Raw genomic sequence first — 13,090 nt, 5'->3', positions numbered from 1 at the left:
GCAGTTCTTCAGACCTCCATAATTCACAAAGAGTAGTTAACACCTATTGTTTTTTCTTACTTTTTCATTACTTTTACACGTTGTTTCTAACGTGAAGAATAAGTTTAGCCAAACTAATTTTGAAATAGGGTATATCAAAGGAACACATATAAAAATGATACCACTATAAAAAACAAATGAAATACTAGATAAAATTGAGCAAAAATAGTTACCAAAATTACAGAAAAAGATAAAACAAAACAAAAAATGGTGAAGTTTGTTGAGTGAAATGAATTATTGAAAGAAAATTAATTGAACTAATAGAAATGTTAAATAAAAAAAATGTCACATTTCAATATTTTTTTAATAATTAAATTCTCAGGGTTGTCGAAATTAAAAATTAAGTGATTTTTTTTAATTAGACTTATTTCGAAGCTTGTTACCTTGAAAAATACATTTTAAACCCTGTTTTTTCTTATAAATAAATTGAAAAAAAAAACGCAATTAAAAAAATTTAATTGATAATTGAAACTTTAAAAACATTAAACATTGAAAAATTACTTATCTCACAAATTAACGTCCAATAAAATAGATCCAGTCTTCATACAGGAATTCGGTTATAATAAATATATCTTTCCCAAACTTAAAAATTGAATCTTTTTTTAAATTTTTTTTTTGGAGAAAGAGTGCTTTAAAATCGCCGGGGAATGCCGCCTAAAATTTTAAAGAAGTAAATTTTAGGAGTTTAGTGCCTTTCAAAGACGGTTATCATAATTTATTATCATCCTTTAATTCCCTTTTTTCCTCCCCCACACCTTTCCATGTGGTTCAGTAGTTAACCAGTGCTCCTGTTGCTGTCAGTCAGCTACTTTACCTAAGTTTTAATTTATAGTTAAAAGAATTTTTCATGAATAGAATCAGCATTTTTAAAAATTATTTTTTTAGTTGTATATATTGTAGTTAAGGAAGGTTAAAAAAATTGGTGACTTAGGCAAAAATTGGTGACTTAGGCAAAAAAAATTATTTTTTTAGTTGTATATATTGAATTATTTTTTTAGTTGTATATATTGAAGTTAAGGAAGGTTAAAAAAATTGGTGACTTAGGCAAAAAAAAAAAGACACTGCGATTTCGACCCTCACTAATAAAACTGCTTTGAGTGACTAGTTGGTAATTTTTTGTTCCTTTTCTTTTTTATTTTGCTCCTCCAATTCATTTGGATGCTTCATAGTTAAATGTTTTAACATGTTGGTTGTGCTCATGTTAGATGGTTTTGTTCCTCGCGATATTTTAATTTGACAGACTTTGCAAATGGCTTTCAACTCATGATCTTCATCAACTTCAAAAAGTTTCCATGCAAGACTTTTTTTGAACTTTGAGGCCATATTAGAAAATTCAGTTTATCTGTAAACAAATAAATTACTATTAAATTTTGTTTTAAAGCTGGTCACTTATTTGGATAATTAATTGAAAATAATCCGCTAAAAAAGACAAAAAGAAAAAAATATAAAGGGATGGAGCGGTAAATTGTACCAACCAGTAGTTAACAAAAAAACCCAAAAAAACTTATAGAATTTAATTTTTGAAACCAATGTATAAAAGTTTACATAATGAAATGCAAATATGCATTTCTTTTGAATTTTTTTGTTTTTGGTTGACTGTGTTCAATTCACACGTGGTTGATGCGGTTCAATATTGCTAAACTATAAGTCTTAAGTAAAATTCTATTTATAAATACTTTTTAAAATGAAATTATTTAATTAATCGTAAATATTATTTAGACATAAAAATTAATTGATTACAACACCTTTTAAAAAATATATATTAATTTCTTTTTTGTTCGGCAAAAAACTGCGTCAAACACTTTTTTTTTAATTTTCAATTTAAAATTCAGGAAAAAAGATTATATTATTCTGCTTTCAATATAATCAAATTCAGGGTTTTATAATTCTGGAGAAAAAAAATTTAAGAAATGGATTTATTTCAATGAAATTAAAAAAAACCAACTTGACTGAATTGAATTAATTACCCTTAAATTAACGAAGGGGTTATTTAATAACTTTAGGTTTGGAAGAGATAGGTATGGGGTCGGTTTTTTTGAAACTTCAAAAGAAGCCGACTACTGTCCAAATTTTGCGAAATAATACGTGATCAATTTCATTTTAGAGATATTTCTTTCAAAAGCCTTCTTTTAAAAAAAGAAAAAAAAAGTATATTGTTCTATTAAACCTTTTACTGTTTAAATAATTTGACTTTGCTCGTTTTAAGAAAATATAAGTTGAAAAAGCATTTTCATTCACTATTAGAAGATTTATCAGTAAAAATAACAGTCGCCAAAAAGATAAGCGTTTTTTTTTTTATTTTTACTTGCAATGTAGAGCCCTGCATACTTCTTTTCAAGTTAACTCTTTTACTCTTTTGTAGTTTTGATCACAATAGATCTGAATGAATGAACCTTGTAAGGGAGGGGGCACTAAGCATTGCCCTGTTAATAATGAATTTCTTTGGTTTCTTTTTATAACATGCTACATTTCTCTCTTGCAGTTAGAAATATCAGGAATTTTTTTTCTTTTTTTTCAACATCAGACTAAAAGAATCGTAATGAAGGAATCGGAAAATTAAGGTATTTTTTAACGATGCGATTCCGATTCCGATGCCTTCCAAAATACACGATTCTTACGATTAACGATTCCGATTAATCGTCCCACCACTACTATTATCTATATGAAAATGGATGATATATACTGATTTATCCTATCACTTTTGAAATATTCTTCGTCAACTTTGATCAGTCGTAACTTTGCTTCCTGCGGCCGTAAAAATAAAAATCAAACACCAGTAGAGATGGACTTCTTTGTTTATATAGCCTGTAAAATTTCAGCCATATCCAATCAAATTTAACCCCATGCATATGTATCAAACGTAACGTATAAAATGTAAACATTGAAAAAACTGTTTCCCTTTTTGCTGTTGTAATTTTTTACCAGTTTTCATTTTCAAGACTAAACTCGTTTCCTTCAATAATTACCTTTTCTACCGCCAATAGCAATGGCCAATGACTCTTTATCTGAAAGTACATCTTTTAAACTCTTTGGAGTTTAACAATTACATTGAGAGTATCGCCAGGACCGCTGCGAAGAAGGTAGGTTCTCTCTACCGTGCTAGAAAGCTACTAACGCCCAAAAGTATCCTATACCTTCCTAAGGCCACCATTCTCCCATGTATGGAGTCTTGCTGTCATATTTGGGCTGGTGCATCTGCCACAAGTCTCTCGCTCCTAGACAAGGTTCAAAAGAGAGTCGCCAATCTGATAGGTCCTGAACTGTCATCTAAACTTCAGCCTTTGTCCCATTGACAAAATGTTGTATCCCTCTGCCTGTTCTACAAGTACTTTAATGGTGAATGCTCTGACGAACTGCAAGCACTTGTGCCCCTCAACGTAAATACCCCTGAAAAACCCGACAAGCAGCTAAATCCCACCCCTTCACAGTAGAGATCCCTAGATGTAAGAAAGCCTTCTACTCCAGTAGTTTCTTCTCCAGGACAGCTAGACTTTGGAATTCCCTTCCGGGTCCCTGCTTCCCCAACTGTACTGACTTGCAGAAGTTCAAGTACAACGTGAACCGATATCTCGCTGCCCAACTCCCTACGCAGTACCCTTGATGCCTATGTCCCTGATAGTAGCCCCATACAACAAAGTGGCAATGTGCCTTGTTTGGGGTGAAAATGTAATAAAAAAATAAAAATAAATTTTTTAACCGTTTTTTTCATTTTTAACTTTGAGCATAAAAATATTGAACGCATACAAGAAAAATAAATTAGCATCACTGGAATGCTTATTCTATTTTCTTTTCATCAATGTAATTCTTTTAAAAATTGACCAAAAAATAAAAAAGATATGACTTGTTGAAGTACATTAGGTATGTAATATTGGCGATGTCTACAAAAATACAGCATACGCTTGTAATGCTAAAACTATGCTGAGTAAGCATGCAAATTCCTAGACAGTACACTCAAATGGTCACCTGGAATTAAATCTGTGGTACTAGTGCACTTATTGATCCGTGCTGAAATAATAACGTTATTATTTAAAAAGTCGTTCTTAACATGAGAAGGGAAGGGTGTTTTGTACCTATTCTATACTTTAACCTTACAATTGAATAAACAAAACATATCATAAAACTTTAATTAAACTTGGAAATACGATTTAGCGCGGATCAGTAAGTGCACTAGCACCAAAAATCTTTTCAGTTAAAGTTAAGAATTTGATACATTTTAAGTATGGGCACTAATAGCTAAATATGATTTTACTTTTTTTAGGTGATTATGAGCAAACATCCTAAAAACCTTACCAAAAAGAAGAAAAAGAAAACAATTATTTTATTACTAGTAGGACCCATGGAAATTCCACGGAATGAGAAATACATTGAATCAACAAATATATTGGAGTAAGTAAATTGTATGCAACAAATGAAGCTGCTATTTTTGTGGATAGCACAAGGAATTATTTTTTTAACAGAAAAACCAATAATATATATCAAATATGAGTTTATTAACATTTCTATGAAAGTAGTGTTCATTGTATTTAAACATTTAGAACTGATCCAAATGAGATAAATTAATACTCAGAAAGTAATATCATGCTGCATAGTTCAATACGAATAATAAAATTCTATTATAAGAAACACTCTTTAATTTACTCCATTAGTCCAGCACCTTTTAGCAAGCGATGTTCTTTTTTTCCTGTTTCTTTCGAATGTTCCCTTTTTTACGTAATATTTCGCGGACTTCTTTCTTCACCAACGAAAATGAGGCTACATCAAGGGAGGTTACTTGGTCAAGGTTGCTAGATTAGCCTTTTTAAAGCCAAATTTCGCAAATTTGACCTCTTTTGAAGCAATTTAGCCTTCAAAAAAATTGTATTTGCCTTTTCTGAAAGTGTAACGCAAACGCACGCACTAACTGAGGAAGGATCAAGCAGAATATTATATAGATGAGGATTAGTTCTATACTCTCTGTCATTCTAACACTTTGGGGTAGTTTATTAAAAAAAATAATAAATAAATAAAATTTCTGCTATAGGGCATAAATTCTGTGTATGGGGGAGGGGTCAAATCATTCAAAACTACTTAAAAACACAAAATAAAAACAAATAAAATGATGTATGTAGGTTGCAAAGGAACTTTTATTGGCTATGGTAACATTTACTTGTTGTATATTTGATTTTTTGGTATTATTATACAAACACCGTGACAGCGTTAGGGTTAGGGTTAGGGTTTAGGGTTAGGGTTAGGGTTTAGGGTTAGGGTTAGGGTTAATTCGCTGTCACGGTGTTTGTATAAATTTACCGATTTTTTTTACCACTTTTCCCAATCGCTGTGGATTGTAAAACATATCTTTATTACCCTTACCATTCAACTAATCGCTAACTTTAAGCCCGTATCGTCAAAGCATTTACTTTTTTTTTTTTTTTTTTTTTTTTTTTTGCAGCGCGGTCGCTCGAGTATTATTCTACACCGAAACGGCAATATTGACTTTCACTGCACTTTTTTTAATCAAAAAATTGTGCGAGTGCGTAATAATATTGTCATTTTAAAACAATAAAACTATTTTGGGTACAAGAAAAAAGCGATGGCCGCCAGCCATTAAAACATTAAATTGCACTCTGACCACTTTAAAAATTAAATTAGAATTTTATTTCTGAACAATAAATTACAAATTTAGACCAACAAATGTGGGTGAGGTTATAATAGAAACCAACAAGACGATTGTGTCGACTGTCGACACTTGAACGACACATAGAATTTTAATAATAATTAAAAAGAAAAGAAAATTGTTTAGATTCCAGTTGTAATTTATCACAACTTACTGTTTCAGCACATGTTACGCCTGCTATACCTCCGCCAATAACTAAGTATTTAGTTTCTTTGAGTAGATTCATCTTTAACTAGATGAATAGAAAAACAAAACAACTTGACGGTGTTAGCCTAAGGAATAACCGGTGATCACGGATTTTGTCCCCCTTAATTTTTAAGTTACACTTTCGAGCCAAAAAATCACTTGAATTTTCATCCCTTTGCTTTCAAACTAAACTAAATAACGAATAACGTTGTCACGGCGAGGGACCAGATTAACGGAGTCTCACCGGTTTTACGAGGGTGAATGTGGTAACGTTTTTCTTATACCTCGACGTAAACAAAAACATTAAAAAGTCCAAGAGGTACTTGTACAGTTTAATCAAGACATTAGAAAAAAAAAGAAGGAAAATATCGAAAAAGGTTATAGTGTACATATCCCTTATGGAATGAAGTTATCCGAAAAAAAAAAATTCACTTAATTTCATCAAGTAGTTTGTTTTTTAATTTTTTTTTTTTTTTTTTACAGCAAAAAAAAACAACATTTTGTTATGATACTGAGCAAAAGGTTCGATTTTTAAGAAGAAAGCTAGTATTAAAGATGAGGATGGGGTGTCAGCGCTTTAAACTGAGTTATCTCCCCGTGGCGTGTTTAAAAAATTCAAAAATGGCTACCTTCAACGCGCTGTCATGAAAACGTGTTTTTCCGCTGTAAAAAAAAAAAAAAAAAAAAAAAAAAAAACTCAATCAAATTAAGTGAAATTTTTGTTCGGAGATCTTCAGTCCAAAGCGGATGCGTACAATATAACCTTTTTCGATATTTTCATTTGTTAATATCTTCATTAAACTGTACAAGTACCGAATCAGTATCCGAAACATTATGTAAACGAATACCAAAACATGAGATTCATTTATGAGAAGCGGAATACGGTCTCCATTTTTTATTGAACTCCAGTTGCGTGTCAAACAGAAGTGAAGGTATATCCGAGACTTCTTTACTGAAGAGTTCTTTAAGGGGAGGTAATGGTTCATACTATCACATCCTTCTTCTTTCAATAATTGAAATGGAAAGAGAAAAAAAAGAATTTATTTACAATGATGAGATAAAAAATAAAATAAAAGTCAGTTAGTAACTGTCTCATCTCTGAATCTTTTGGGGGGGGGGTCTGACGACACGTCCAGATCTGGTGGTTTGAACTGTCGTATGGTTTCTATAGGTGCTCGTGTCTGGCACTCCATGGGGTGTACATTTGAAAGGTGCCTGTTGACATTGTGTACTGTCTGTCTCTATACTCGATGAACCGTCCTTGGTAGGTTCCTGAGGAATTTCAGTGGAGTGCATCTCTGGATGTGCTATGCTTCTGGAGAGGATTACTCTAAGATGCTGTCGATTTCGACGAAGAGTTTTTCCGGAGGGGGTCTGTACTATGTACGACCTTGGTTCTCGGTCCAATTGTGTGACAACTGCAGGAGACCACTCACCTGCTTCTTTATTTAACACACGTACAGGTTGTCCGATGGGCAGTCTGGGCAGCGCTTTTGTATGTTGATCATGGTACATTTTCTCCTTGTTAGCGTTTTGGTTGGTGCATTTGACTGGGATATTCCGTGCTAACTTCCTTTGGTATATAAGCTCACCTGGTGAGGGAAGGGTATGATCTAAAGGAGTCAAACGCAAGCATAATAGTACCATATCCAAGTCATGACTGCTTGAGGCAGCTTTTTTGAATGCAGATTTCACTCCCTGGATACAGCGTTCAGCAAAGCCATTTGACTGTGGAAACTTAGGTGAGGATGTGTGGTGTTCAAAACCACATTCCTTTGCAAATTGCTTGAAATGTATCGAGCTGAAGTGTGGGCCATTGTCACTTATCACTCTCTCTGGAATTCCTTGTTCTCCAAATATTTGCTTTGTCAGTTTAATAACTTCCTGACTGGAGAACTCCTTCAACACTCGCACAAATGGGAACTTGGAATAATAGTCCGCCATGAGCATAAAGTTGAGACCTTCAATGTGAAATAAGTCGGTAGCCACTATCTGCCATGGCCTCACCGAAATCTCACGGGGCATCAGGGGTTCAGCACTCTGCATTTTTTGGTGCTGCTGGCAAATGATACATTGTTGTACTATGTTGTTGATGTCTTTGTTAATGTTGTGCCAAAAAACGCAACTTTTGGCTCAGAGTTTACATTTCTCCATCCCTTGGTGCCCATAATGTATTTTCTGTAATACCTCTTGTTGCATCGATTTAGGTATTATTATTGTTTGCTTTCAATAATATGCCATTTTCAATGGACAGTTCGTCTCGATAGGGCCAATAAGGTTTCATATTCTAGCCCATTTCTCTGAGAGTGTTGGGCCAACCTCTCAGAATAATGTCCCTCAATTCACATAGTGTGGCATCTTCACTTGTTGCTTGGTTTAGCTGAGCTGAGGTTGAAAATTGAACAAAATCCACCCTCAGATCCAAGTCAATAGCTTCTTTAGCTTTTTTATTTGGTAACCTTGAAAATCCATCTACTAGTGCCATATCTTTTCCAGGGCGATATACACTTGTCATATCATACCCCTGCAAACGTAGTAGCATGTGTTGGAGGTGAGGTGGAGCTGCAACCAAATTTTTTAAGTTGATCATTTCCAAGGGTTTATGATCACTTTCCACCTGGAACACACTTCCATAGATATAAGTCCGAAATCGTTCGCAGCCGAAACCAACTGCAAGGAGCTCCCGCTCTATGTTGGCATAGCGTTGTTCAGTTTCTGTTAAGGACTTGGACGCAAAAGCTATGGGTTTACCTCTTTGCAGGAGTGCGGCGCCGAGTCCTTTACTTGATGCATCGACTTGGATAACAGTTTGCTTGGAAGGGTTGAAGTATGATAGCAACATGTCTTTGCAAATTAGATCCTTGATTTGCTGGAGGGATCTCTGGTGACTTTCTGTCCACTGGTATTCCACTTCTTTCTTTAGGAGATCTCTCAAAGGTGCTGTGAGATCGGACAGGTGTGGAATGAAAGGTGCCATATATGTGATGATTCCCAACACCCTCTGTAGGTCGGTAGTGTTTGCTGGACTAGGTAACATTTTTATTTCTGTTACCTTGCTGGGATCAGGGTGCATACCATTCTGATCATAGATTGCACCAAAAAAACAAATTTGTTTCTTATTGATGGCACACTTTTTGCGGTTGAAGCACAGTCCTTCCTTTTGAGCAATTCTCATTAGATTGTGGAGGTTCCTATCATGCTCCTCTTCGTTTTTTCCAAAGACAATGACATCGTCAACTAGCCCTAAGGTGCCAGAGCACTTCTCCAGAATCATGTCCATCCTCTGGGCAAACACATCCTGAGACATCACCAGACCAAAAGGCATCTGCTGGAAACAGAATCTTCCAAAAGGGGAGTTGAAGGTAGTCAACAGTTGTGAGGCTGCGTCTAGTTTGATTGACCAATATCCATTCTTGGCATCCAACTTGGAGAAATATTTGGCACCAGAGAGTTTATGTGCAAGTTCTTCCATTGTTGGGGTTTTGTAATGGCATCTCATGATGGCCTTGTTTAAATCTTTTGGATCTAAACACAGACGGAGCTTTCCATTGCCTTTCCGCACATAAACCAAGCTGCTGACCCATGGTGTAGGCTCAGTTACTTTCCGTATGATGCCTTGTTTTGTCATATTTTCCTATTCGGTCTGGATTTCCTCCCTCATATGTATAGGACATTTTCTTTGTGCATGTATGACAGGGGTGTTGTCTGGTTTCAGGGCAATGTGATATTCACCCTCAAAATTGCCGATATTGTCAAAACGGTTTAGGTACATATTTACCAGATCCTGTGTTGAACGTACTGAGACTGGTGTTTCCTGGATTGCACAGTGTAACGTTACCAATCTCAGGTCTCTGATTGAAGGTAGTCCTATGATGGTAGGCCCTTCTGTTGTCACTACAACGAATTTGATGGTCTTCCATATTCCTTTGTGTGAACAAACTATTTTAACGGATCCATATTGGGTAATATGAGAACCATTATAGGCTGTTAGAACAGTTGGTTCATCCTTTGTTGCACCGGAGAGTAGCTGTCCTGCTGCACTTATTAGGTGTGGGAACATTTTCTGGAAGGTACGTAATGGAAGTATGTTGCCTTCGGCTCCTGTGTCAACCTTAGCTTTCAGAAAATGGGTGCCTGGGAGGTTGGGAAGCTTGATTACAAGGTCTGTGAAAACCTCTGTCCTACTGTTGCCTTGTTCTTGAATAGAGTCGAAAGACATTTGTTCAAACTTGTTATAAATCCCTTCATTGTCCCTCTGAGAGGTATTTACCGAGTGCATACGGTTGCCGTGTTTCCAGTGTTTCTACTGGTCCCTTTGTGCTTCTCCATGTCCTGGTTTATTACCTCCATTTTTCCATATTGTGCGTGTCGGAAAACGTCCTGCTGCGTTTTTATTTTTGCTTGCGCAGACCTTAGGCCAATGATTTTGTTGTCCACACGCGGAACATGTGGTACCACATGCTGGACATTTTTGCCTCGGATGGGAGCCTCCACATCTGTAACACTGTTTGTACTTGATTGCATCTATTTCATGCTTATTCTGCTCTAGTTCAGCCAACTGTCTCATGTGGGTCATGGAAACTTCATGTGTCCTACCACAGTTTATAGCTGACGGCAGTGTCAATTGTTCGCCTTTCGCTAGAAGCTGCTTTTGGAGTTCTGGGTGCTTTGTTCCTGATATAACCTGCTCGATGAGGCGTTCCTCCATTTCCTGGATATCCCGGAACTTGCATTTCAATGCCTGCGATTTACACCGGGCCAGAAAGTCATCGAAATTCTCTGATTCCTTTTGATTATACTGGTGCAGGTAAAAACGAGCGATTCGGAAGTTTAATTGCGGCTGCAGTCTTTCCTCGAATTTTTCCCAAATTATTTCTGGATTATTCCTGTCGGCTTCGTATCTTTTAAGGCCTTCTTCTCCAGACAGTAGCAGGATGTGGTCGACCTGTTTTTCCAACGAAATATTTTTAACTGAGAAGTAAAGATGACAACGCTGCTTAAATAATCGAAATGCTTCGGTTAGGTCTGTGGACGACCAATTCATCGACGGTTGGTTTGTAGCCATTGTATTTATTTATTTCGTTTAGTTCCAGACGATATAAATTCAGTCTTCCGTTTATTTATTTTATTTATTTATTTAAAAAGAAATTTTTTTTTTTTAATAAACTGACGGAACAAATGTACATGTATATGTGTTTTCCGTGGAAAACTTAAACGTCTGAGAACTTATACATATACTTCCTAATATATGTATATCTTTTTTTTTATATGACAGTAATGTATATATATATATATATATGTATTTATTTATTTTCGTTGCATTTGAAACACGAAACGCGAAAAACAATGCTTACTCACAGTTTGAAGCTTGGCGCCAAGTATTAATTTTTCCCATGCGGTCTGAACGTGGCTAATTTTATTCATTTATTTATTTATTTATTTTTTTTTTTTTATATTTCTTTTACTGTCGTGTGTATATAATAGGGACGACCTGTTCGTAAGGTTTCCCAAATGGGAAACACCACCTCGCTTGCCACCATGAAACATTATATAAAAGAATACCAAAACATGAGATTCATTTATGAGAAGCGGAATACGGTCTCCATTTTTTATTGAACTCCAGTTCCGTGTCAAACGGAAGTGAAGGTATATCCGAGACTTCTTTACTGAAGAGTTCTTTAAGGGGAGGTAATGGTTCATACTATTACAGTATCTGGCGAAGACGAATATAAAAATTCCGAACTCGTAACTCTTTTGACTCCCAATTTTTCGTCTGCTAAAATTTTAATCACATGATTACGGTGTAGCATCAATAAAATAAACCATTAATTCAAGTGCCGCTTGTTATGGATTTAGCTGAATACGATATTAAAAATCACTTTGTTGATACTTATGCACTTACGTTACCGGGCTGGCAGGTGTATTGTAACTATTCTGTACTTTCACCTAACAATTTAATAAACAAAAAGAAGTGGACATACACGAGTGAGGACCCTATAGCAAAATAAATATGCATCGGCTCATATGTTGTACGCAGTTCGAGTGAGCATTCATTATTCCGAAAAGAAAAGAAATTTCGGCCTTTTTTTTTATTTTGGCTTGAACTTTGCGCTTTTCCGATTATTTTGATATTATGTTTTTTGGGGGTAGGGAACACTTTTTATTGGCCATGTTTTTTAGGATGGATATTTTTTGTTTGGCCGAGTTTTTTGGGAGGTGGGAGGATAAAAATTTCAATTTGACTTGAACTTTGCTATTTTTGGATTATTTTGTTATTGCTTATTTTTGTTTTTTTAGTCGGATTTAACGAAAAATTGGGAGTCAAAAGAGTCATGAGTTCCAGTCGTGAGGACTTCATATATTTTTCTTTTAAATAGAGTCTGATAGGACTGGAATAAAGAATTAGCAAAAAGGAGACAAGAGAAAAATCCTTCTTCGACTGGGGCAATCATGTTTTTTTAGATATAAAATATTTCTTTTTTTGGCTTTATGAAAGGAATTAAAATCCGTTATATTAGTTCCAGTAATGTGATAATTTTACTCCATACATGTCTGATGTGACACAAGGTCATTTTTTGTGTTGTTCATCCAGTGAGATTTGAACGTTAATATTAGCAGTAAAAAGAAGCAAAAGAGGAAAATATTAATTCTCGTTGATATGGTACTTCCATGTTAAGAATTTATATGTATGATGCACGCGAAGTTATGTTGGTGGTTTTATGTCAAACCTCGATGGAGTTGAGCAGCAAGTTGCTTACTGTGCACGAGCCTTTCCTAGTCTAACACAAAAACATGCATTCACATTTCAAGCTATATTACTTGTCATATACATACGCGCACACAAACATATGCGCCCACATCCACACACGTACATATATTCACGTTCGCGTACATACACTCATATTCATGTGTATACTCACACACGCGTACACGCACGCATGGACAACGTCACTTCCCCTTTCAAAGGAAATACACACATGCACAAAAGACCACCGGAAACACCTATAAAAGAAAGAGCAATAAGCGGCTTTTCCCTTTTAGGACCAGCTTTCGAGCTGTACGGTCTACGGACCGACAGCGTGCCTTTTCGGCATGCGCGTGCACGCGTGTGCCTCACACACTTGCTACTATGTGGGAAAAAAAGCCAACAAACAGTATGTACACTTTATACGCTTTCTATCTCCATGAACTGGATTGACTTTCTCACTCTAT

The 13,090-nt window shown here is 35.4% G+C and overlaps 1 protein-coding gene across 1 annotated transcript in view; it reads right to left on the bottom strand.

The window, feature by feature from the left end:
• The window catches only part of LOC145287991 (tRNA ligase complex-associated NAD(P)H dehydrogenase PYROXD1-like), a 45,872-nt gene extending 39,868 nt beyond the window's left edge, over window positions 1-6,004 (bottom strand). The window contains exon 1 of the mRNA XM_080135988.1: window positions 5,847-6,004. Coding sequence (XP_079992114.1) covers window positions 5,847-5,918 — 72 coding nt within the window. The 5' untranslated portion in view covers window positions 5,919-6,004. The remainder of the gene's footprint in view (window positions 1-5,846) is intronic.
• Between the last annotated feature and the right edge of the window lie 7,086 nt (window positions 6,005-13,090).

Source organism: Euprymna scolopes, chromosome 11, assembly GCF_053919585.1.
Source record: "Euprymna scolopes isolate OS-2025 chromosome 11, ASM5391958v1, whole genome shotgun sequence".
Lineage (NCBI taxonomy): Eukaryota > Metazoa > Mollusca > Cephalopoda > Sepiida > Sepiolidae > Euprymna > Euprymna scolopes.
The sequence above is the reverse complement of the archived record's forward strand: the minus strand, read 5'-3'. Positions and strand labels throughout refer to the sequence as shown.